Source organism: Episyrphus balteatus, chromosome 1 (genome assembly GCF_945859705.1).
Source record: "Episyrphus balteatus chromosome 1, idEpiBalt1.1, whole genome shotgun sequence".
In the NCBI taxonomy this organism is placed as follows: Eukaryota; Metazoa; Arthropoda; class Insecta; order Diptera; family Syrphidae; genus Episyrphus; species Episyrphus balteatus.
Genome location: NC_079134.1, coordinates 2203729 through 2231699, shown reverse-complemented (window position 1 = coordinate 2231699; position 27971 = coordinate 2203729). Strand labels below are relative to the sequence as shown.

The window sequence follows — 27971 nt, the reverse complement described above, 5'->3', positions numbered from 1 at the left end:
ACGCGATCTTGGAAGCAGGAAGCCGCACCATCAAATATAATCGCTGAACCAGCCAGCCAGCATCAGCCATCAGCTAGCATCAGCATTAAAGGATTATTCGACCAAATGCAATTACCAACAAAAATCAACCCCTTTCGCCGCGAGGACTTATAGAGTCTTTGAATGGTTAATAGGTTGGTGGTTTCAGGCAATATAAATGGTATATGGTGGTGCTATACCGAACCGACAACCAGTTTGGCGCATCATACATCAAAAATTACTTTGGGCTAATTTCCGAAATTCCATACTGCCTCCTTTTTTTTTTTTCTTCTTGCCACTAATTTTGCTTAGAAAAGGGATAATAAAATGAAATCTTGTTTGATATAAAGAAGAGGTGGGGGCCCATTGAAAGTTGAATATTTAAAGGATGTGTATGCAAATTCAACCAAGTGGATAATTGTTTTGCGCCCGCGAAACTTAATCATTTGTATTCTTTAATTTATTAAGATCGCTTAATCTTTTATTTAATGATCTTCAGGTTGAAGGAACCAAAATGATTCCAAGATTTCAGACAGTTCATTTATACTTGACCATCCGTTCCGGTTTACCCGGGACTGTCCCGTATTTCTAAAGCTTGTCCCGGGTTTTTATTGAAGAAACCCAGGACGTATAAGTGTCCCGTATTTTGTAATTTGTCCCGTGATTGTCCCGTATTTGCACAATCTCTGATTTGTTCATAACAATTTAAATACTTTGTACGGAAAACTAGAAAACGGTAGATGGGAAATAAAAGTTTTTATAATTTTTCGGATAAAAACATTAATTTAAAATTTTTCTTCAATTATCCAGTTCCAGCTTGTGTTTGTCAGGTTGAAAATCTACACCAAAAAAAGTTTTATTTTTGAATAATGAAAATGTTGAAGAGTAAAAACCCAGCTAAACTTCAAAACATTTAAGAACATGTTAAAAGTTGAATTAAATATTAAAAAATTTCAAAATTATTTAAAATAAAATTAAAACCTTAAAAAACAGCTCTCACGATTTTGATTAAACAAATATTTTTTTTTAGAAATTAACAGTTATAACTTATTGATTTCCTAAATGGTTTCAACGAAAATAATGCTATAAAATCGTTTATGAAATCTTGATATCAAAATTAGGAAAAATTAAGTCTATTTTTGTGAAGAGTCAGTATTTTCAAAACAATCCCAAAAATTTTGTGTCTGTCCCGGGTTTCGCTCCTAGAAACATGGTCACCGTATTTATACTATAAAAATACTTTCTGTTATATTTTTAGATATGATATGTCGTCGATTTACGAGCATTCATAAAACTTACTGCCCAAAATAAAATGTATGACTGGGTCCAAAAACTTGCTCTTAGGGTTCAAGTTGTTAGAATTTTTAGGACTTTTATGTAGAAATTTATTAAATGTAATTATTATTAAAAAAAAAAACATAAAAATCGTTTTTCAAAATAAAATTAAATAACATCTGAAATCAAATTTCCCACCAAAACAAGTATGCAATTTCATTTGTTTTATTAAGATGCATTTTTAGAAAAAACAATTTCAAAATCGTAAGAGTCGTTTTTTTTTTTTTAAACTAATCTCTTATAAATGATTTTTTGGTAAAAAAGTTAAAAAAAAAAATTGGTATGCCATTTTGTAGAAATCACTAATCTAAACCAAAATTTCAAAAAATTCAATAACCGGTTTTCGAAAATTTGATTTTTCAAAAAAAAAAATTCAAAAGTTTCATTGAAATAAAATTAGCAGTTTTGGAGCAAATCCGATTAAAAAAAGAAAACTGTTTTATGGCAGGACCTTGTCTTAAAACTTACATTTGATTTCTTTTAACAAAACCGTTGGAGCCGTTTTCGAGAAATCTCAACTTTACTACAATCAGTATATGACAAGTATCTACCGTTATTTTTGATACAAAAAAATTAATTTCAAAAACCCCTCTGGAGAGTCGCCAAATAACGCTTTACACCAAGTTTGATAGGATTTTTAGACTAAATATTTTATTTGTAACGGTAAAATAGCTAAATCGTTTTTTTCCGATTTTGTTTTTACTTTTCTTTTAAAAAAGTGGGAAAATTTTTTGTGATAAAATGATTACTATTTTTAGTAAGGCTATTTATTTGGCTTTAAGATTCTTTTTCAAACCTCTACGATATTTTTTAGACTGCAATATCAGTCATCAAACTAAAAACCATACTTTTGACTTTGTCTATCAATATATCAACAACGGATAACTCTACAGAAAACTGAAGGACAGATTTAAGAACTTCATTAGATTCTCTACAAAGAAATTAAGCTTTCTTTGTTTTAAAAAAATGTTTTCTTACATTTGTATTCAATTTGAAAAAAATATAAAAATAGTCATTTTTACGGTTTTTAAAAAAAGGTACCGCTATTTTATAACTATGGGTGATAAGATTAAACTTAATCTTAATTATTGAAGCTTAATATACCTGAAATTAATCCGCAAAGTCTTAGATTTATTCATCAAACAGTTTTTCTGTTTTGAGGGTTTGAACTTTTGAGATATGAAATAAAACACCATATTTCTGCAGCTCTAAATCACTTAAAAACTTTTTTATGAGAAAAATCAAATTCTTTTAAGTTTATTTTAACATTTAAGTAATAAATATCTTTTAAATTTCAGATAAAGGCTGAACTACATCAAAACACAAAGTCAAAAAAGTACGAAAAAGTAAACAAAGCTCAAAATATAAAAATCACATGTATATTTTCCTGACTAAAAAAGCTCTTTTGTTTTTGAAGTTTTGAAATTTCAAATAAAAATGAAAAAATAAACAAATTACAGTCAACTCCATCTAAGTCGAATTGTCACAGGACACGAAAATTGGTTCGAGTTAGAGGGAAATTCGACTATGAGGAATCTATTTAATCTTTTTGCTGCAGGCGGTTTCATTAAAAACGGTAAAAAAATTTGAGTTAGAGGAAAATTTTACCTAAAGGAAGTACGACTTATAGGGAATCGACTGTATTTGAAATTTCAATTGTTTGTCAAAAGAGCTTTTTTTCGCAAAATGACAGGAACTATGTGATCGAAGAGCTACCTTATGGAAAGGATATAAAATATTGCTTGAGTGTATTTGTTTTTAAAACTTTGTGAAAATTGAAAGCTTAATCTTGTTCAAGCTTTTTGAATCGAATACTTTTTTTAAATGAAAGAGAGATATACAAACAAGCTACTAGGGAGAAGAAGAAAAAACATCGTGTTTACTTTTTTGTACTTTTTTGACTTTGTGTTTTGATGTAGTTCAGGCTTAAACCAAAGAAAAATAAAAAAATTTCAAAATTAGAAAAAAATATCAAAATAGCTATGGTATGAAAAGTTGTTTTTTTTTTCAAAATTGAACTTTTTTTGAAAACAATTAAATTTGTCCTTGGTTTATACAACAAAGTAGGTACATACTTATTTTTTGATTTTATTCGAAAAATAAAAACAATACAATTTAAACTTACTTGTGTATTTTTGTTTTGTTTTGCGAATAAAATAAAGAATTAGTAGCTAGGTACTGAGTATTAGAAAAATGACGACTTGTATTTGTCAGAAAACTCTGTAGATTTCTATCAAAAGCTCTAGAATTTCGATATTATTTATTCCAAATCGAAAAGAAGTTCAATGCTTTTTTGTTCTGGGAAATTATTTCCTGTTTGTAATAAAAGTACCGACTCGAAAAAAAACTTTAATTTAATTTCTTATTCCTGTTTTCTTGGAAATAATCCTTTTTCTTGGCAAAGAAATAATATCAAAAAATTAAATAAAATTAAAAGCAAATATAAGTTCCCTAAATGCAAAAATATAAAAATGTTTAAAAGTACAATCTCAATCTTTTTTTATGAGTCAGAAACGTCACATTAAAAAAAAACAAATTTAATATTAAAGCCTGCATTATTAATCAGCAATTTCTTTTCTTTCCAAAAATAAATCTTAAGTAGCAAAAATTGAAGTAGCAAAAATAAAAAATGTATTATTTCCGCCCCAAAGGCAAGCAAATATCAAAAAAGGATTAATCTCGGACAATATCAAGTTACCTCTACCTTTTCCTTTTATTTTAAAACAAAAAAAAAACGAACGAAAAAATTACCAACAACGCACAAAAACGATCCCCTTGCTAAGAAATAAAAAAAAAAAAACTTTCTATATAAAATTATTTTCAATTGAATAACAAATTATTATTATCTTCGCCGAACGAAATGAATGAAATGAACATAGAAAATTTCATCAAAAATACCAAAAAAAAAGGACCAAAAAACCATCAACTTTTTCCTTCGTCTACGTGAATTATTAAATGTAAGTCGTCCCCGTCGAGAATATTCCCAACAAGATTATAAAATCTCCCGACTTTGTCTAAATTTCAACTCCAAACTCGAAACGAAACCGAAATGGAAATGAAATTATAATGTCCATTTCTATTAAGGAAAATTAGATATTTTTTTTTTTCATTCGTTTCATTCGCAAAACCAAAAAAATAAAAAAAAAACCGAGCATAACGTAATATAAATCTTCTTGGGGATTTTTTTTTTTTTGTATTTTATTTCATTTCATTCAAACCGCGTTTGGCCATATTATACACTCTTCCTTATAGTCTACCGCCCCCTGCACCAACCTGCCCCATCTGTTCTAGTGGCAAGGTATATAGCTAAAAAAAAAACCATTTTGAACAATTTAGATTGGTGTCAAGTTTCAAGAGCGTGTGCGCGTCCCTGCCAAATGGATGTGGCAGGAGACCAAAGGATGTATTTTTTTTTTTTTGGTTTTCAGTATTTTTTACCCTCGTCAAGGAGGCGAACTTTCGAAAGACGTGGAGGTATCAGACTAAAAGAAAAACCTCATTGAATTTTATTAAATCCCCTTTTAGACGAATTGAAAAAAAAAAAAAACAAAGAATTCACATCTCAAGAATATTACTGTGCGGCGCGTCCTGAGACAGGACATCATCTTACTTAATTTGATAAGGAGGCTTTTGTGGTTTTTGCAGATTGTGACAGGAGTCAAAAATAATTTGGAACACTTTGAATTAGGTATCTATTCTATATAGGCTTTTGGGTCTTCTCTGTGATCTGGTGGTGAATTGAGACCTGTGATGGGAGGCCACATGTGCTCGAAAGAGAGTGTCGGTTTGACACGTGCACGTGTATCAAGTGTCAAAGTCCTTTTAATTCTCAATTTTATTTTATATATGTATGTATTTTTTATTTCAAAGAAGGTGGCGTGCAAAACTAATTTCATAAACGACAAAAATTTGTCAATCTGTCGTGTTCTGCCAAAGTGTGGTGGGAAAATACTGGAAAATTGTATGACAAAGGGTATAGCCAACAAACAAACAACAGCAATTTTTTTTTATTATTTTAATCTAGCGCAATTAATTCGTGAGAATTAATGCAAAATTTATTGTTTAATTACCATCACCACATGCGCTAAGGCTTGTTTTGTGTGTTGCACCCTTCTATCGAGACGAGAAACAAATAATGCGACGACAGCAGACGGCAGTTTTGTGAATTAAAAACAAAGCAAAACAGTTTTTGTATGGAAATTGCATTTGCTGAAATTTATACACACGGAAATGCTAGCAATTTGTTGAAGGGCCCAACTTGAAGTGGGCCCTTTTGGTGTGGTAAGTTTTCGTTTTGAAACTTATTTCCCGGGATACGTTGCCAAGTGTTTGTTTTAGCAAAAATTGTTACACTGAAGTTTTTCAATGGCAGCCATTGTTTTAGTAAAACAAACTTGTGTTTCTGTTTTTTTTTTTTTGCTTGTTTTGTTGACAAAAAGGACTCAATACTCGGTTAATTGTGTTGCTTAATCAGAATTTAACGAAACCACCTCAAGAGGAAGAGGAGGCTTAAAGACACAAAACAAAATAAAAACAAATCCTTTTAGGCCTCACGTTGCCGTCGTCGTTGGTTGCTTCTTGTAGTGTTTTGTAATTGCTCCGGAAATACGGTAAATGGGTACTCTACGTCATGTGTGCGCGGTGGTTGTTGTTAGTTCCCATTATGCACGTTAGGGGTAAGCTTCCTCGTTTGGTGATTTTTTTTCTTAATGCTAAGGCTAAAGGTACCTAACTGACTACTTCTCTCTTTCTATGTACTACCTACGTGCGCTTTTGAGATGTGAGAAAAAATGGAAATGAGGCAATTGCCACATTTTCAAGACCATTTTGCTGAAAGCAGGGGGAAGTACCAACTAATTGGATAGTTCCTTAGAAAATTGCAAGCAGTATCAGCTTTGTTTTTGTGACTTGAGTTGTTTTTTTCTTGTTGTTGATATAAAATCAAAAAAAAAAAAAAACAAAAAAATTACATTGCAGTGATTATTATTTTTATTAAAGCGGTTATGCTGACACCACCGCACTGCATCAGAGCAAAAGTGCCAGAGTATAATAGCTTATAAAAAATGTAAAATTGTGCTAATTGGTTTGTTAATGCAAAGAGTCTTTGTTTTTTTTTTGCTTCTCTTTTAGCCGTGTGGGTGATGAAGTGTGTTTTAGCACATTTGGATGAGTTTCCTTTTAATATCTCATTGACTTAATGAATTTGGATTTTTTTTAAATTTTTTATTTAAAAATTCTGTTTCCGATATGTTTCTTAATCAGGTATGAAATAGACGTTAAACAATTCTAAATTTATACACTGCTTCAGCTCAGATTCGTAATATTGTCGAATCTGCAGAGACAATTCCTGCTTGAAATCCGGTTGCAATTTTTGACATTTTAATTCTCGTAGGTATAGTATTTATCTCTGAGCTCAGTATATAAAAATTCGTTCTCAGCACAAAAACATCTACGAATATTTATATCTGTACTAAGTACACAAATTCTGTACTGTTAAAATAAAATGAATCATTGGCTTTTTTGGAACAATTACAGATTTTAATGTCTTCTCGAAAAAAAACCCTTTCACCTATTTTTTTTTTTATGAAAACTGTTTATTCTTGCTTTCTATCCCAAATTCAACGTTTTTACCAAATTTTATCAGGGTGACCCTTTTGTTTAAACTAAAAAAAAACACACTTTTAACATTCTTATTGTGATGTAGTTTTGGAACGACGACAAGCCTCGGATACACCCTTTTAACCATGATATTCTAATAGACACTTCAGATTCTTGTTTCTAATCTTAAAAGTAACTTGATTGCTGAATTTCAATAGGGTAACACTATTATTACTAACTTTTTCAAATGTGTAAAAAAACACCCTTTCACATGAAGAAAAAGTATGGACTTATTTTATTAGTAATTTCAATTAGAAAGACAGCATTTTTAATAAATTTCGTAAAGGTACCTTTTATACCATTGATCTTATCGCACTTATAGCGGAATTTCCTTATTTCACAAAAAACAAAAAACGCCCATTCACCTCACATACTTATTTGTATATAGACTGCTTAAATTTTTGGTTTCTGTTATAAATTAAACATTTCTATAAATTTTCATTGATGAAACATTCTGTCGCAGTTTTTGTGGTACTAATTTCATCATTTCTTCAAAAAAAAAAACACCTTTTCACTCAAGATAATTTTGTAGACTCTGTAGATTCTTATTTCTTATTACAAACATGACATTTTCACCAAGTTTAAGAAACTAACAAAATTTATGTCAGCTGTTATATGATACCTTTCTCACACATAACTTAACCCTTCAAAAAAACACCCTTTCAACAAAAATATTTTTAAGAACTTTATGAATCCTTTGTCCTTGCTTAATCTAAAACCTTCATCCCGAATTTCGTCAGTGTATCATGTTTTTCACATGGATTTCGATTAAATTTTACCTGTTTAAGTAAAAAAAACAAGCACCCTTGTTTTTAATCGGCAATAACTTTTTTTAGAGCAATAATGTGAACTTTATTTTTATGTCATAAGATTCAACATAAAAAATACTTAAAAAAAGGTGTCATATTATGATATTCCACAAACAATTTTTTTCACTATATTTTTGGCCTTCACCGCCTCCCTCTTGTCCGTGAAAAAAACACCCTTCCACCAAATTTTTTTATAGGCTTTTTAAATGCCCATTTGACATGTACCTAATTGTTATAGTAAAAAAAATGAAAACTCACCTGTACACGTGCTTCTGTAAGATTAATTTTCATTGCTAGATCCTCGCGGGTGAACACATCTGGATAGTGAGTTTGAGCAAATGCAGTCTCCAATTCTTCAAGCTACAAAATAACACAAAATATACATATGTAGATCCCATCAAACGAACTTTAAAAACAAAAAACTCACTTGTTGCAAAGTAAACGTTGTGCGATTCCTTCGCTGCTTACGTCGAACAAAAGTTTCATCATGAATGGCAGGATGGTAGGAGTAACTTGTGTCTGCAAGAAAAAATAGAAAAAAAAAAAAAAACATTAAGCTTCTTATAACAGGTCTTTTAAATCCCATATGCGATAAAACTCTCTGTCTCTAGCCCCAACAACGCTTGACCAAATTAAGAACTTAAGAGAAGATTTTCTACCCTTTTTTATGTGTAATCTCCTTGCCCTCATGAGAGATTAACTTTGAAAAAAATATTATAAAATGTCAAAAGTACGATACAAAAAAATAATTCTTACATCCGATCCGTTTTGTTTTTCCAACAAAAAAAAAAAAAACCAGTTGGCTTTGCCTAATTATTTCATCGCATCATGAGCTAAATGTTAAACTTATTAACAACTCCCTTACAGTCTCTCTCTCTTTTACTCATCATCCCCTATTCAAAAGAGTAATAGGAAAAGTGAAAGTCATCATCTCCATCATCATCATCCATCCTATGTTCATGGATGGCCATCAATATTAAAAATTCCAAAACTTCTGACATACCCTTTCAACAAAAGGTCGGATTCTTAAATTCTCTGGAAATTAATTTTCAACTTGGCCTAAATAATTAATTAGCAAAAGCAAATTACAAAATTCAATTGTTGTGGGAGTTGATGTTGGCTTGGCTTTTTTTTATGTTGGAGGAATGGAGAAAGCACAGTGTGTCTCTCTTTTTCTTCCAACATAAAGGTAGGCATAATCGGATTTAGCTATTAGGTATTTATTGCATCCAGAGAAAGAGCAACTGTTTTGAAATTGTTTCACAGAAAAATAAGTTGTAGCAGTGGAAAGGGATTGTTAATAAATTTAATAGACCGAGAGCCGACAGCATATTTTGGCAGTTTTGATATAACCGAAATTCGAGTGTGCACATATCTAGATATGCACCACAGTATGTCAACGGAACAAGTCTGGCAGTGATCTTTTTCAGCTTTCCCTTGCCAGACGCATCCAAAGTGCAGCAAAAAATCAATTTTTGGCGTTTTGGTATAACCGAATAAATGATACACCAAAAAATCATAAAAAATCCCCTGATTTCGAATCTGTGGGTACCGCAAGTTTCTTTTTCAGCTTTCCCCCCGCCAGACCGCTTTAAAGCATTTTTAAGTGCATTTTTCTAATAAAAAACCTAATAGCTTATTTTCTGTTGGGTATAACCGTATGATGGTAATAAATTAAAATTCTATGTCTATTCCTGGTTTAGAAAATATAAGTTTAAGCCAGATATTTTTCAGCTTTCCCTCTGCCAGACGCCCTTAAAGATTTCCCAAACAGGTTTTTCCATAGAAAAAACACCTAGTTTCTGTTTTTTTTCTTATAAAATTGAAATAATATTTTTTTGTTTAGAGTAACCATATGATGGCCAAATATTAACTTTCTCTGCCTTTTCCTGATTTAGAAAATGTAAGTTTAAGCCAGTTTTGTTTCAGCCTACCCTCTGCCAGACGCCCTAAAAGGTATCTCAATAGTACGGGAAAGTTAGGTTTTGCTATATGGGGCATGGGGGTCTGGGAAAAAATCCGAAATGCATTTTGTCTTCAGGGATTAAAAGAGCATAAACCCAGGAATCGAAAGAGTCTAAAACCACATTTTGTACAACCGCACCAAGAATCATTTTGTTTGTCCCTATACAAAAAATTGCAATTTTTTGAAGTTTTTTGCCTACAGATCGAAAACGGTCTGTCAAATCGAAAAACCAATATTGTAACAAATGAAGGTAATTAAAAGATCTACAACTTTTACAACGAACAAATTTAAAAAAAAACGCTCAAGTAAAAGAGATATGACAAAAATAAGAAAATCACTTTTTGACGTGTTTAAAAAAAAACCACCCTAACTTTTAAACCAAAGGGATAATCGAAAAATGTTATTTAACATATATTGTAGAAAATTAAATTATTTCAAGTTTGTCATACATTGTTTTTTTTTTGTAGGTTCAAAAATACGCGAGTTATGTGAAAAACTATTTATTTTTTTTTATTATTTAAACTATGTATTTAAAAAAAAATGGCGGCCAAATGACTCTTAGTGCGATTGAACAAAATTTGGTTTACGACTCGTGTCGATTATCCCTTTGGTTTAAAAGTTAGGGTGTTTTTTTTTTAAACACGTCAAAAAGTGATTTTCTTATTTTTGTCATATCTCATTTACTTGAGCGTTTTTTTTTTTTAATTTGTTAGTTGTAAAAGTTGTAGATCTTTTAATTACCTTCATTTGTTACAATATTGGTTTTTCGATTTGACAGACCGTTTTCGATCTGTAGGCAAAAAACTTCAAAAAATTGCAATTTTTTGTATAGGGACAAACAAAATGATTCTTGGTGCGGTTGTACAAAATGTGGTTTTAGACTCTTTCGATCCCTGGGTTTATGCTCTTTTAATCCCTGAAGACAAAATGCATTTCGGATTTTTTCCCAGACCCCCATGCCCCATATAGCAAAATCTAACTTTCCCGTACTATTGAGATACCTTTTAGGGCGTCTGGCAGAGGGTAGGCTGAAACAAAACTGGCTTAAACTTACATTTTCTAAATCAGGAAAAGGCAGAGAAAGTTAATATTTGGCCATCATATGGTTACTCTAAACAAAAAAATATTATTTCAATTTTATAAGAAAAAAAACAGAAACTAGGTGTTTTTTCTATGGAAAAACCTGTTTGGGAAACCTTTAAGGGCGTCTGGCAGAGGGAAAGCTGAAAAATATCTGGCTTAAACTTATATTTTCTAAACCAGGAATAGACATAGAATTTTAATTTATTACCATCATACGGTTATACCCAACAGAAAATAAGCTATTAGGTTTTTTATTAGAAAAATGCACTTAAAAATGCTTTAAAGCGGTCTGGCGGGGGGAAAGCTGAAAAAGAAACTTGCGGTACCCACATTTTTGAAATCAGGGGATTTTTTATGATTTTTTGGTGTATCATTTATTGGGGTAATACCTAGAAAAACGCCAAAAGTTGATTTTTGACTGCACTTTGGATGCGTCTGGCAGAGGGAAGGCTGAAAAATAGATGGCTAAAACTTATATTTTCTAGACCTGGAATAGACATAGAATATTAATTTGTTACCATCATACGGTTATACCTAACAGAAAATAAGTAATTAGGTTTTTTATTAGAAAAATGCACTTAAAAATGCTTTAAAGCGGTCTGGCGGGGGGAAAGCTGAAAAAGAAACTTGCGGTACCCACAGATTCGAAATCAGGGGATTTTTTATGATTTTTTGGTGTATCATTTATTCGGTTATACCAAAACGCCAAAAATTGATTTTTTGCTGCACTTTGGATGCGTCTGGCAAGGGAAAGCTGAAAAAGATCACTGCCAGACTTGTTCCGTTGACATACTGTGGTGCATATCTAGATATGTGCACACTCGAATTTCGGTTATATCAAAACTGCCAAAATATGCTGCCGGCTCTTAGACTATAATCAATAACATCAATAGACTATAGCTTCGAAAAACGACTTGGTGTAAATTTAGTGTTTTTGAAATGTTTTTTTACCATTTACGATAGGAAGAGTCTTCTATTTTTAATCACAGTAAATTAAATTTAACATTTTCGGTTCGGAGACAGATTTGGTCTCTGCAGACTGAAAAGACCACTTAGCGATAAGCAGGGGCTAATAGTATTTTTCTCTTTAGCGTTCATGAGATAAAAGAAAGTCAATATTTTCAACGTTTGCAATACAAAATAAGATGCTTTTGATATGATTGAACATGTCTGTTAGTATGAGCAAGCTCGGGTGAAAAGCCGAAAGTTTACGGTCAATTTTGTGATTTTTCATCGATTTGAGGATATTCAAAAAAATTTTTTGGAAAAAAAAATTATTGTAAAAATATAAATAAAAACAAAAATATTCGAAACCACAACGTAAGATCTGAATGGGGCAAGGTCGACGCACTGTGGACCGACCAGTACAATTTTTCGATTCAAATAGAAAAACGTATCTTATTTTAATACCAAAAAGATTTTTTCCAGAATGCCCAAAATAAAAGGGGTTAAGTGAAAGCTTTTTTTAATAAAATATAAAGTCAATTTAGTTTAAGTTTCCTTTTCAGTTTTCTGACCTAATTTTTTTGTACAGTAAAACCTGCTAATTTTGACACTCTATAATCGGACCACCTACTATTCGGACCGCACTTAATGCTTTCCCTGTTATTTTTCATACAAATTTCCCTCTATAATCGGGACAACTGCTAATCGGACCATGGACCACCTTTATAACATTATTTGCTTATTGTTTTACCTGTTTAATTGGACCAAAAGTCAAAAATATGAAACATGTGTGTTCAATGTTCATGTACATATGATTATTCCTTATTTCGTGACCTTTTTGAAAGTAAAGTAAATTTTACTGTTTCGTGGGCTATAGGTCTTGCTTGTATTTTCTAATGGTTAAAGTTCGTACCAGTCGACGTTTCGGGTATGGATATACCCTTCTTCAGAACTAATATTAAAAACTGATATAAAAAAAGCTAAGCGGTTTTTGACAAACCACTTTTTAAAATTTTAAATTTTAAAATTTATATAGGTTGTCATATAAAAAACATGGATTTGAAGGTGATAGAATAAAAATAGGTAGATTATTTCTATTTTATTTTTTTTTTTTTGCAAGAAAAATGATATTTTAAGGTTTCACTTCTACCACGTGTTAATTGCACACATGATTTTTTTTTTCTAAATGGACCGGTCCGATTAAAAAGGAACCTCTATAAGTGGACCACCTCCTAATCGGACCACTTTTCTTCGGTTCCAAGGGTGGTCCAATTAAACAGGTTGTAATCACATTAATATAAATTTTGTTGGTGTCAAAATACTGCGTTTTAATTAAAATAATTAAAAAATAATCAATAAACAATAAAGTGCTTTGAAAAGATTTTTTTTTTTTTGGAAAACAACCATTTTAGCTTTAAAAATATTCTACCATATACCAATGCTTTCGAGATCACTTAATCAAAATCTCATGTTTTTTCTAAGCAAGATTCATTAAGAATTGAATCCCAACGCATCCGCTTAACATATGGGGTTTAAATAAATTGTCTATCTAATATTTCGTTTGTTAGAAATTTAAGTTAACCCTCTGTAGGCACACCTCTTTTTTGCGAATTTATACTTTTTCATGTCGCTAGAACTTTTTGCGGTCTCACTATTTTATAGAGAATCATATATGAATTTGATGTAGAATATTTCGAGAAATTCGAATATTGTATATTCACAATTCAAAAAAATGTACAAATTTTTTTAACCTTATAAAGACACTTTTTTGTGACCACTTTTAATTTTTGTCCTGCCAAATTCGCACCCGTGTCCCGACAGAGGGTTAAAGATTGTTTTTATAAAAATACAATAACTTTTTAAACAGAAGAATGAATGACAAGAAAGCGAACCACTTTAAAAATTGAGCTATCGGTATAAATATACAAAAAAAATTATTCAAATCCGGCTTTAAAGCTGTAAAATTCAAATGATTAGTTATGAACATTTTTCACCCGTTTAGAAACAAGTCCGCAAGGTGAATTCGTTGGATCAATAAATTGGTCAGTGATAAAAATTTTCAAACAGCTGTTTAATTTTTTTTCATTGAAAAATGTTACGTATACGCCAGAGTGACTTATTTTTACATAATAAAATTGAGGTACTAAATGAAAGAAGATACTTAGAAATAATCACACAAAACGAACCGTTTATGATTATATCTTTTCCTATTTAAACAAATTCCAATGCTTTTTACATTTTTGTTTCGGGCCAAGGTAATTTTTACGAAATTTCTTTGATCTTAAAATGTTCCTCTTGTTTTTTCCAATCCTGATTGAAAGTATTAACACACATGTAAGATATCTATGTACTTACTTAATTAATTAAATACAGTCGACTCCCTCTGAGTTGAACTTTCACGGGTTCGAGTTGGAGGAAAATTCGAGTTAGAGGGATTGATATATTCTTTTTTTTATTAAAAAAATTTTATTCAAAATGGTAAAAAAGTTCGAGTTATAGGGAAATTCGATTCAGAAGGAGTGGACTGTATCTAAAAATTTGGAAATAATTAATTCTTATTTATTGTTAAACTTTAAAAAAATTCGTGGTACATGAACGTTACCAATAGAAATGGCCAAAATGGCTTGATGTTAGGTAAGGGTAACTTAAACTTATAATAAACATTGAACTAAAAAAAAGCTCAAAATCTACAACCCTAAGTGTTAAAAATAAATAAATATCTTATATTTCCAAATACATAGTAGGCAAAAAAAAAAAAGAAAAAAATATCCCAATCCATTAAGGGTGTAACCACAAGTGCCTTTGTTGCAATTATCAATTCCAATCCCCGTGATTATCAAAAAACACAAAAAAAAATAAGTATTTTAGTGCTCTAAATAATAATCCGATAATTCGACATCTCACGTCAACCCTGCATATACACAGTATACACACAAGTTATCAGATTAAACTTTGCTGGTATAACATTATCTCAACACATGTCTTTGTCTCCTGCCATCTCACCCACCAGCATTAACTCTCACTCATCCTCCGAATTACGATTGAGTTTATTCGGCCACCAAAAGTTGAGAGGTGGAAGAAACATCACCACCATCATCATCCTCATCATAATCATCATCATCACCAGTAGCATTAGCAGGACACATCACATCACAAACATTTTGTTGTTGTTGATGATTATCGTTACATAAAGGAAGTAATTCAATTTTCAGACAGTTGGTATAACCATCATTAAAGGATTTCCATTCGGCAGCAGCAGCCCTCCCCAAAAAGGATAATTGAATTTCCATACTCTCACTGTGACTGTGACTACTGCTTGCCTGGTGATGGCGAGTTGAGTTCGAAGAAGAAAGATTCACCAAGAGAGAATCAGAGAATCGAGAATCAATCCGTTTTTGTTGTTTTATGTGAATGTGCCTGGTTCCATCATCAAGGACGAAGAAGGATAAGAGAGAGAAATGAAGACGACTTTTCGTCGTCGTCGTATCGAATGTCACGATTCACACGACATGCTGTATATTTGCTTTGCAGACTACTATACACAAACACAAGGATAAAAGTCCTTGCCAAGGACTTAGGCCAAAACTAATATAACGCTCGTTATGAAAATTGCTTGTAATCTTGTTGTCGACGAGCTTGGAATGAGGGTGCTCTGCTTCTTCTTTTCCTCTCTGAGGTGGTGGTAATAATTGAAGTGACTATAACTATACACACTTTACAGAAAAGGATGCTCTGCAAGGGATGAAATCACTCACCCTCCTGCATACACACAGAGTAGGTAGAGATAGAGGTATTTTAGTCTAGTGTAACTTCTTTGACTTATTTTTTATTCTTTTTATGAATTTTAATAAATGGAGATATGCAAATTGGAAATATTACTGTAAAAATGTTTGCTCTTTTTTTTATTTTCGGTGTTCCTTTCGTGTATAACGATGGAAAACCCTTCAACACGGTGCTGATGAGTATCACTTTCAGTGCACCCTCTTCGAAAAAAAACCCCTTTATACCCATATACCTTTCTATTGAATGTGCATATATATTCTAGTAGACTAGGTATAGAGATCATCATCATCAGAGAGTGTCTATTGGGAGTAGTCGACCTCTCGACATAGAGAGTGTGGTAATGGAGAGAGAATGTAAAAATACAAAAGAACGATGAATAAAATGTTTTAAGTGTCACATTTTCAATAGCAAATTGAATTTGGCATAATCGGGGCATTTGAGCCTTTTTATTATGTTTTTTTTTTTGTTCGCTCCGTTTGGTTGGGTAGAGTCCTTAAAAAATTCAATTTTAAATGTAAATCAGGTTTTCTTTGATTTTTGATAGTAGATACTTTTCGCTCACAAATTGGATGGTTAGAGAGAGATTTTTTTTGAAACCACCTATTAATTATTTTTTATTTTTTATTGATATAACCAAAATTTTAAAATTATTGGATGAGCTATTGCATTAGGAGTAGTACGACCAACAAAAAATTTAATATCTGTATAAGTTAATATTAAGTTAAAAAAATGCAGGATTTGTGAGGGCTTTCTCAATTTTTCAAGTAGCCTTAAGCTTAGAGCTACAAAATTAAATAACGGTAACACTGAAAGAGAATGATTATAATGGTTCTTCAATCTATTGAATATGTGAACATGTTTTTCATCAGAAAATTTGCTTTTCCAATCTAAATACTAGTTTAATAAGACTTTTTGGTAAAATACATTGGTTTGTACGCGCATTTATATCTTTTAGTTTTTTTTTACTAAAAAATGGACTTCAACTTTTGTTTCTTAGCTCAAAACATTCCTTATACAATGTAATTACTAGTTCAATCATTATTTTTTTCGTTTTGGTGTGTAATTAGAAAATATCAAAACTTTTTGTCAAGATTTTTGTAATTTTTCGTGAAAAAAAACTTTTTAAAATAGTTACTCCGGGAACAAAGGGTTAAAATACAGATTTATAGTCAGTAAAAATACCTTTCATTTGATACCGATATGATTTTTCTACGTTATTTTTTTATCACGCATACAAATTTTAATTCAGATAAAAGTTCTGAATAACAACAAGGAATCTGGAAAAATATAAAAGAGCTCTGTCTGAAAGTTAAGTTTCACATAGCAATCAAAGAGTTCATAAGATTAAAGTCGGAGAGTTGACAAAAAAAATAAGGTTGCCATTTTTAGAATGGTAACCCTGTTTTAAAGGAAAAATTGTCTTGTCACATAACTTATACCGTCATATCTTTGTAGTTTGGTCTAAAAAGAAAGTTTTTGAAATGCCAAACAAATGGCTAAACTATAAGTACACCAAACTTTGGCTGAAAAACGTTGTATGGGAAAAATAACATTACGAGAACGTAATAAGCTTTCATACTGTTAATCTGTTTTGTTTTTATATCTAAGATGGTCACCCTACACAACAACTTTACTTTGTGCAAGACAACTTATTCTTGATTATGATGATGGTGGACAAATTCCTATACATACCCATTAGGATAAAATTATTTTAGCATTTCGTGCTAATGCGCTTACAAGTTCTTGAGTTTATCTCATTAGTTTCTACATACATACATGTGTAGGGCTGAGATGAAGACATCAACTTTCGACCTTACCATCGCACTATTGCATGTCTGGGTCCTCAAATACGATGATGATGATGATGACGATGTAACGATCTAAAGGAAGTGTTGATAGCCGCAAGCTTAATATCCTTCTAATCAAGTAAATGGTAGTGGTTACGTAAAAGAGTATAATACAGAGAGTAAGAGAGAGAGTAAGTGGAGTGAATGTTCACATCTAGTATATACGAGTGATTACTAATGCATTCAGGTCGAGATGCCTTATTTCACATTCCGACACCTCTCTAGGAGATATACAACATCAGAAGATATACAAGTAAGGTGCATGCGCTCAGACTTTCACATATAAACTATAAATTAATGAAATCCACAACACTTAGGATTATCCACACCCCTTCTATAGATATACACAGAGGAGATATGTGTACACATTTTCAAGACATTCCATCAGAGACCTCATACCTATGGTAATTTTATACAAACATACATACTCTCGAATATCAATTCGGTTATTTGATTAAAGGAATTTTATATGAGTGCAACACACCGACACCGACATCGACCGACACCATATCTCGATTTACATGCTAAATAATTCGCGGAAATGGATCGGATCGGAATCTCGGAGCAATCACTTGTAATGGGAATCCAATAATTCTGGTATCTCTGTGCCTTTGAGGTGATGCATCAAGGCAGCCGACGCACGGCACACTGACGCACCTGTATACATTCCAATACTCGCACCCCGTCCGTCGGGTACCCCCATCAGTTCCACAAGTTAGTATCTGCGATGGTTGTTATGATGTATCTAGATACTTTTATGTCGTGCGGATAGGTAATATTGATCGATTCGGAAGGAGTGCAGCAGGGATTTATACTTTGGAATTTTCATAAAGTTATGTACCTTCACTGGGATGGGTGCCACAAAAATAAAAATAAGTTAAATCAAAAAAAAAAAAAAAAAAAAAAATGAAATTCGGTCCTAATGGAATTCGTCGTCGATGGGGCGACAGGCTCAAATTATGATAAATATTTTACGAGCGTAATACAATCAATTGTCACCTTCAATTCAGCGTGAAAGCAATGGAATTTGCATTTTTTTTTCTCTCTCTCTGTTCAATACTCTCGTAGACATAATTTCGATACATACCGATGACAACGCACAGAGGTGAATATTTATATATTTATTTGATTCATATACGGTCGCTTGTTTCCATTAACGAATTTTGTAATGATTTTAAGGAATTCCATGTGGACGAACATCAGCAGCAGATCGAATGGGACACAGTCAAATCAATGGCCAATCACCCCAAAAAACAATAAATTGATAGAAATTTTAAAGGCCTTTGACAAGCTGTATAGGTAGACCAGTGATGTCAAAAATTTTAAATTTTATTCAATCAAGAGAACTCGCAGCATATTTTAAAGCAAAATCACTGTATTAATTTTTAACATAATTGAGTTTGAGTGCATATTTCCCTCAATTAAATTTATCGCCAAACAAGCTCCTTAAATATTTTACTAGCTCCTCTAAATTTTGATTTCCGATTTTTCAAAAATTTGGCTCTTAAAATTAAAATTTAAGTCTGATATCCAAAAGATATCTGAAAATTAAATAAAAAGTACATAAATCAAATACGAAAGAAAATTGTATCAGTTTTTTGGAATATTTTCGAAAACTGCTATTTTTGGTTTCCAAATTTTTTTAAATTCGGCTCCTTGCCTCAAAAATTTTTTGGCAACACTATTCACCGATTAAATGCTGGAAGAAAGAAAAACTTTAATGACGACCTGCATAGTAGCTCCTTTGCATAGAGTGAATCCGCAAAAATTGAAGACGTTTCGTCTGCAGGAATCATATGTGCAAAATTTTACCGAAATGTGAAAATATTCAGAAACTACAGCCTAAGTGCCTGTGAAGACGAAAGAGGAAGGTGAGGAAACAGAAGCAACGAAAAATGAATACAAAGATTCCACCGCCGATTAACGGATGAAAACAAGATAAAATACTTCATTACATTGAGATTGTTTTAGTTTCCAGTTAGATAATTTTAATCCAAGGCAATAATAAAAAATGCAAAAAAATTAGCTTAAGCTCTTTTCTTACTTTTTTGAATACTTTTTTCAGATCTATCTCAAAAAAATTAGATCGATCTCATGAAAATGTTCTGAAAAGTGAAAAAATTGCTTAAGATTAAGATCATTTTTTTTAAATACAATACAACCCTATTTAAAATTTTTTCCTCAATGTTCCCTTTTATCACACACCGTTTAAAAATAGAATTGATAGTATAGAAATTATTGAAAAAATAGAATGAATACGTATTTGGAACAAAGGTCTTTGTCTGTAGTCAGTGTTCCGTGGTTGTTTTGAACCTTAATTTGTTAAAACGTAACAATGATGTACTTTTCACTTAAATATCTGGAATATTTAAATCAAACAACACCGTTTATTTATTTAAGCTATGAGCAGTGAACAGGTTTATCGTATAGGCAGAGTATCCGGCAGACTCAGAGGAGCATTGCTACACGTCTGCAAGTGCACATCAGCGCTGTTGGCAAAAAATAAAGGGAAAAGACTGCCATATGAGAGCATATAATCGATCATCCAGATGAAAACCACTGGATCCATTTCGAACAAGGTAAGGTTTTAGCAAAAGAGCGTCACTATATACCGCGCCTGTTTCGTGAAGCGATCGAAATAAAACGACACCAAAATTTCAATCGGGACGATTGTTTTAAGCTGTCTCGTAAGTGGGACCCTGTGTAATAAACTCGTCATGATCTTTCCAATGACCGGTGTACACCACCAAGAATACAGTGAGTACGGTTTGCTCCCAACTTGCCCCGCCTCGCTACAACTTGCGTAGCCCAAATCGCATCTAACATCTCGCTGGCAGTTTGCCGGTGAACACGCAGTTTAAAGCGAAAAGTTCGTGGTGAGTACAGTAGTGAACTAACTTTATATTTCTATATATAACGCAGATAATCCAAAAACCCTAAGAAAGTTGGGCTACTTCTTCCGTAGAATCCGTCGGCCTCCGTCCGATCCGTCGCTTATGGGTCGCTTCCCATAAGAACGTGTGTATTTTATCGAGCTGTCAGTTGAAAACTTCGAATAGGCGTGTTTTTTCTACAACTCAGTAGCTACTCATTTTTTTATTTTATTCGAAAAACAATAAAAAGAAATACTTTGGGGAAGGTGGCCTAAAATGGCCCCCCTAAGGAAAATGTCCCATATGTCGAAAAAAAAGTAACAATCAAACATAAATGATATACACTTTTCAAAGTTTAATATATTACTCTCACATTCTTTTGCTTTGCGAGTAAAAAAAATTCCAAAAAGTATTTAAATTTTTTAATTTTGAAGACGTGTACAAATTTCACTGATCAAATTTACCCGGGTAAAATGGCACACTGTCCAAAAACACGTGCTTTTAATTGACAAATCGAGTCAAAGGGTTCCTTTTTCCATTTTCTTGGAACAAGTGATACTTAATCCCCCCCAAATCTTTCTGCGAGTCATTCAAAACCCTGTTCACGTTGGTTTCTGGTCTCCTTACTGTAGTTTTTGGAACTTCGAATGTTTTGGACTCTTTTTTCCCGATTTTGGGCAGAATCAAGGACTTTCCTCAGTCCCGGACTTCCTCTCTGTAGGTCGTTTATGTTTAGCAACCATTGTCACTATCAAAAAATGAAAATGTGAAAATAAGTATTTTGCCCATTTTGGGTTTTTTGAATTTAAGTTTTATACCCAAAAATCTAAAATCGTTCTAAGCCAACTTATTACATACATATATTAACTTCTTTTTCCAAAATACAAAGTTTTTTATACTTTTTTTTTTGCAAAAACAAAATTCACAATATTTTAACGAGTGTACTTTTTGAGGTGTTTAGAGACTGTTTGACCTGTAAAATTTTAAATAATGGCTTGAAGTTGCTAAAATTTCGTATAGGTATGTCGGTTTTGCCAGATTAACTAAAGAATCGCGATTTCTAGCAAGGGGGCCATTTTACCTTGGGTTGCCATTTTAGGCCACTTTCCCCTACTTGTGTAGTTTTTATTATTGTTTTGCGAATGAGTAGCTACTGAGTTTTAGAAAAAACACGCCTAATGTCGGCGAAAACCTTAAAAGTTATAGGTTAATGGTTATTGAAGATCGGTTACCAATTGATAACAAATTAAAATTTAAGAAAAAAACAACTCGGAAAAAAATTATCACTTATATTTTGATTTGACAACAAATAAATTAATTATAGCGTCGATAAAATAACAACGCTGCTTCTAACAGCAAATACAATGTAGACACACAAAAAAAGTACATTTTAAGTTCCGGATCCGTCGCAGTCATTGTCTGCTTTGAATCCCAGAAGAGAATAGGCAAATTGAATAGAAAAATTAAACTGTTAACATCATTTGTGGAATATGACTGGGGAAATCGCCAGTTCAGCTGGTAGCCATTCGACCACCCTACCCCCAACTATGTCATTGGATGTCGCATAACCAGCTTGATGGTGATGATGGTAAAACTTGTTGAGCTATAACTTTTACCATCAGCAATAGCAGTGGCAGCGATACAATAAGACTTCTATGCTGAATGAATGAATGTAATCGAGTTTCTCTATTTCTGTCTATCGAAGTGATATCGAATTTCATCCCTTCGGGCAGCAAAAGTCTCCTCAATCTAGATTGTAACAAGTTTTCAAACTTAATTTGTGTGTTAATTCCGATGATGATGATGAACAAAGTAGCACATCGTTGTTGTATTATTTGATATTATTTTGTTCTGCGACTGTGCATTAACTTGTGTATGATGGAAACTCTCTAAACAAAATACAAGTACATTTTGTATCTACAAGTAGACACTGGGACCATTCCAGGGAGAACCTTTAACTTTGTTACGCAAAAGTTAGGTAGCTATGTGCTGTGATAATAAAGTGTTCACAAAGATATTCGAGCTCACATATGCTCTACTCCTGGATGATCCTGGAATCAATATAGACATATTATATAGCACTCCTATAGAATGTATGTAGGTATGTTTTAGAAGTTTATCTTTAGCGAGAATCTACTCTTGTTGTAACTCGATATATCTCTGATTCGATAATTCGTTAATGTGTGCATGGCGCATCTTCCGGGATGGGGTAGAGTACGACCAACGCGACGGTACTGTCAAAAGGACCTTATCTCGAACTTTATATCTAACTTCATTAGCAAAAACGAATATGGCAACATATACAAGATAGATAGATATACGTACATGGATGTGTAGCAGCAAACGGGTATTCCAATGATGGCAGCCGGGGTTGATGGGGTCCAGCTGGATGTAACGCTGGCGGACAGTGGTAGCAAAACATTCCTCTTCCCGCTGCTGCAGGACCCAGCTGAAATAAATTAGACAAGAACACAAAAAAAAACAAAATTAATGTTGTATAAGGATATATTTTGGTGGGAGAGAGAGAAAATTTAATTTAATTTGTTGACATGCAGAAGTGATATTCTCTGAGGGCGTGTAGACAAAAATTGATGAAATTGAGTTCCAACAACAGGGTGGTTTTTATTAGAATACAAAATAAATATTGCGTTTTGATAAATACTAGGCCCATTGGCGAAATTTTGTACATACCTATTTATTTGAGCTTTTATGATTTATTTTGTTTTAATACCAATTTTTAATGATTTTGGAAAGAAGTTTTTGAAAACTTTTACAAAATCACAGTAAATTGATGTATTGATTTGTGAAGGGGTTGATGATAAAAAGAGTAGGTACTTTAAAGTAAATTAGTGTTTTTATTTTTATAGGCCTAGTACAAACTTTGACTTCCAAACTAATTAAGGTCCAATTTATTCACACTCCATTAAATTAAAAGTCTCCATTAAAAAAGGGAAATTTTAAAATTTGTATGCGATTTGACAGTTTTCAATTTTTTAATGGAGATTTTAAATATAATGGAGAGTGAATAAATTGGGCCTAAAACTAAGAAATACCAACTTAACTTAATATTTTTTTTGTTCTAGTTATTAAAAAAAATAAAAATTTAAGTCTCAAACGAGTTTTGGGGTCTTATTTTATTGAGGTCTTATGGTTTACCTTCCGATTTGAAGCATTGAAACTATTTTATTTATGCGAATGATGTCACCACCCAAGTCACAATTTAACTTGTATAAGATTCAATGCAAACTATTTTTTGACTCGTGTAAGAAGAAGGACAGGTCCTATGCAAATTATTTTGGCGCACATTACGGAATTTTTTCAAGACCTTTGTCCATAGGCAGTCCACAAGCTAATAGCTTGTGACGAACAGCGTAAAACGACCTTATGGAGGCCTTTTTACAAAAAAAAACGAAACATTTTAGCGAGGCTATAGCTTCGCTAAGGAAACTATCACTTGCATTGGATGTAATAGAGGTTGTTATAAGTTGTTATGTTGTTATGTTATATGTTGAATTTATGAATAGAAAAAAGACTTTATTGAGTTTAATTTAGTTTTCTTGTAACATTTTTCTATTTTGTTTTTTCTTCTTTTTTTGGCCATTTCAATGCTTTTTCTGTTGTTCTGAAATTGGAAGAATTATATTTTAATTGAAAAAAAAAAATTCTTTTAATTTCTCTCTCTTCACTCTACCAGTAGACCTTGCTCGAACATTAAAGATGAGTGGAAAATAGGGAGTCAATTGATATCTCACATTGAAATGCAATGTTTTTTTTCGAATGCACTAGCAAAAAATTGCATACTTTTAAGAAAAAACATTGCATACTTACAAGAAAAAAATATTGGACCTCTTGGACCTTATGCAAGCCAAATTGTTTATTGTTACTTGGGTTAGATCCAAATTAAAGTTCTATTAGGGAAAAAAATAAAAACTTGAGCCCTAAACTACTGTTGTGGTCTTATTTTATTAAGGCCTTATTTTATAATGTAATAATGCCCGAAAATAAATGAAATAAGAGTCCCAAACTTAAAAAAACTCGTTGGTGCTTTGTATGTGTGCTTTTTTGAGACCTTATTTCCTAGTATACCGCACAGGGCAACCATTTAAGACATAACCTATTTGTTTAATTTATAAATGGTTTACCTTGAAGCATTAAAATTTAAAATTGTTTTATATAAATATTAGTGCCATTTATTAGATACATTTCCATAATATTCCCATATAATAAATAAAGGCTATTTAAAGTTTCATACCGAAATTATACTATTTTAAGCTATTTGCGTTGTGACCTACTCATTATTTTTAAAGTGAAATGGCTACTGACAAGATCCTAAATGTTTACGATAAGGATATTATAAAAACAACAAGTATCTTCGGTCGAAAAGTGTAAACAAAAATCTTGTTTGTTACCAAATTTCATCTCAATTTGGATACAGCATTCAATAAATTAATCGTCCAGCAAACTAATTTGCTCCCAAATTGTTTTGGTGTCTAAATAAATTCACTTAAGTTTCATAATTGCCCGTATAATTTTGGCAATTATAGGTATACTTTCTTTTACTCTCTGCCAGAGCACCCTTATAAACATCTTGTCTTCAACAATAAAAAAAAAAACATTTTCAAGTCATCAATTATATCACCATTTATCAACATTGGAAGACAAAAAAAAAATATGCTCACATAAAAAAGAAAAAATTATTAATAAGTAAATTCAACTTCAAGTGGAACACATTCAACATTTTGATTAAGGGCACTTGTCAAGCCTTTGCGTGAAGTTTCGTTCTGATGTTCGTCTTCAACAGCAAAAAAAAAAAAAAAAACACCCATAAAAAACCAGGGCCTGCATGCATTTGTGTTTATATAAACTCTCTGCTATAAAGAATATTATTATTGAATTAACAATAATTCCCCACACTCGCATCACAGCTTCAAAAAATTAACAAAACAAAAACAACACTAACAACAACAACAACAATACAATACAACATCAACAAAAAAAAAAAGACAATAGATTGGAGCATTAAACTGTCAAGACCGTGTTCTGTCCCAGTTAAGTTAATTTAATGAGATTAGTGCCTCTTTTTCAATTGTTCGTATAAATATACTTCATATATTTACGCCATCCATTTGTTGAGATATATAGAACAGCAGCAATGACTCGTGTCGCTAATTTTGCTATTTAAACAAAATAAAAAAAAACAACCTAAAGCAGAAAAATGACGTCTATAGTTTTAGTCGAAAAATAAAAATTGGGCGAAAATAAGGAAATGATGGATGATACTTTTAGGACCTTCTTTTATGTCAAATTGAAACATCAATATGATGGGAACCTCAATTTGAGAGAGAGAGTACTTCCTGTACCATAGTCTGCTGATGATGATTATGCTATACAGCCAACTGTTGTGTTGCAAACAATAACTAACGCCAATTACGCTAATTTATGCGCATTCATGTGCAGTAAAATGCAATTTCCCTTGATTAATTTGAATTAACTAAATTAAAACACACAAACACAAACATTCACTCCAGTCTATTCTTTCGCTTTCTCTCCTATCTGCCATCCGGTCATTCAGCTGCGCACACGTTTTTATTTTCTAATGAAATTGTCATCCGGAAGATGCGATGCACTTTTTAAATAAATTTTTTACTGTGCAACAATTTCAGTGTAACTACCAAATATGACATCATTATAGGAGACATTTATTATTTTAGGTCGTTGAAAAACTTTAAAGCAGGCTCCAAATCAATATTGAACTGGAGCCTGCTTTAACGTTTTTCATATCGGCCCGGAAAATTTTCGAATCCAACCTATAGAGAGATGGCGCAGTAGGGGAAGACCTCGTCTAAGTAGAAAGGGACCTGAATCAACTTGGCGTGCACAGTAGTAAAGGTAAAATAGTACACAAAATTAACAATCAACATTGGCTTTTTGTGACCAATTACAGATTTTACTGTCTCTTCAAAAAAAAAACACTCTTTCACCTAATTTTTTTTTATGAAAACTGTTTATTCTTGCTTTTTATCCCAAATTCAACGTTTTTACCAAATATCATTAGGATGACCCATCATTTTTGTTTTCACTAAAAAAAAAACACCCTTTTAACAATGAAATTCTTATATTTTCTCATATTTTCTCTACACCTAAAAAACACCCTTTTACATGAAAAAATGTATAGATTTATTTTATTAGTTCCCATGGGAAAGACAACTCTTATAGGTACTATTGATTTAATCGAACTTATCGCGGATTTTCCTTATTTCCTCAAAAAAAAAAAAAAAAAACACCCTTTCACTTAAAATATTTATATAGACTGGGGCCCAACTCCGCAAGAGTGAATTCCTCTGTGTACACGAAAAAACGTGTAAATTGCCTTAGAAACACAAACAAGGCAGAGAAAAACTCACTCTTGCGGAATTGGGGCCCTGCTTAGAATCTTGGTTTCTGTTATAAATGGAAAATATGTAGGATTTTCGTTGGTGTAACATTTTTGTCCCAGTTTATGTGGTATTAATTCCAAATTTCATCATTTCTTAAAAAAAAAAACACCCTTTCACTCAAGATAATTTTGTAGACTTTTTAAATCCTAAACTCTAATAAAAGAAACGAATCTTTTCACGAAGTTTAAAAAATTAATAAAATGTATGTCAGCTATTACGATACCTTTCTCACACAAAACTCAACCCATCAAAAAAACACCCTATCACTAAAAATATTTTTAGAAATCTTATGAATCATTTGTCCCAGCTTTATTTAAACCGTCATTCCGAATTTCATCAATGTATCTTGTTTTTCACAATGATTTCGATAATATTTACCTGTGGAAATAAAAAAGCAAGCACCTTTGTTTTTAATCGGCAATAACTTACTTTTCTTAGAGTTAGAGCAATTGTATTGACTTTATCTTACTTTACTTTAAAAACATGTGTCATATGATGATATTCCAAAAACAATTTTTTTTCCACTAAATTTTTGATCTTCACACCCTCCCTATTGTCCACGAAAAAAACACCATTCCACCCAACTTTTTTTCATAGACTTTTTTTTATTATTGGTTCTTATCAAAAAAGCAAACTTTTTGCTAAGTTTCATGGGTGTAACAATTCCTTTTTTATTAAGCCCATTTTTCCTGTAATGCAGTTAGATAAGGATAAAGCTGGCTAGAGAAGCTTGTTTATTGATGCCAAAATACACAATGAATTTTTACCCTGAGTAAATAATTAAGAATGGGTTTGTGCCGTGATTTAAATTAGTTCAACTAAGTCTCAGTCAAAAACTAAAAGCTTTATTTTAAAAATTTAAGCCTTTCGATTCAACAATTTGGAACAATTTCGCATTTAATTTTAACTGAACGCCGAAGTAGTTTCAGAGTTTTTCCCTATTAACGATGCAATGTACAACAAATATTATAGAAAATAAATAATCTGTTAAGGCCATGAAATTAAAATTCTATGAAGTTGCCACTTCGAGGCAAGCTTTTCCTTAGAACTATCTTATATGAAACCGCTTTTAAACCAATTCTCCCCAACAATGCAGCGCATTGGTGCAAAAATATAAATCTTTAACTTCAATATTAAAAAATTTGATGACTAATTTCTAACCTTGTGTGTAATTTTTCCTTAGCATTATTTGCATTATTTCTTCAAATGCATGCCCT

General features: G+C 31.9%; 1 protein-coding gene across 1 annotated transcript in view; it reads right to left on the bottom strand.

Moving 5' to 3' along the window:
• LOC129918815 (diencephalon/mesencephalon homeobox protein 1) overlaps window positions 1–27971 on the bottom strand; it is an 83134-nt gene that overhangs the window by 30751 nt on the left and 24412 nt on the right. The window contains exons 2-4 of the mRNA XM_055999560.1: window positions 22643–22766; window positions 8248–8339; window positions 8079–8180 (exon numbers count right to left, since the gene is read on the bottom strand). Of these exons, the coding sequence (XP_055855535.1) occupies window positions 8079–8180; window positions 8248–8339; window positions 22643–22739 (291 nt within the window). The 5' untranslated portion in view covers window positions 22740–22766. The remainder of the gene's footprint in view (window positions 1–8078; window positions 8181–8247; window positions 8340–22642; window positions 22767–27971) is intronic.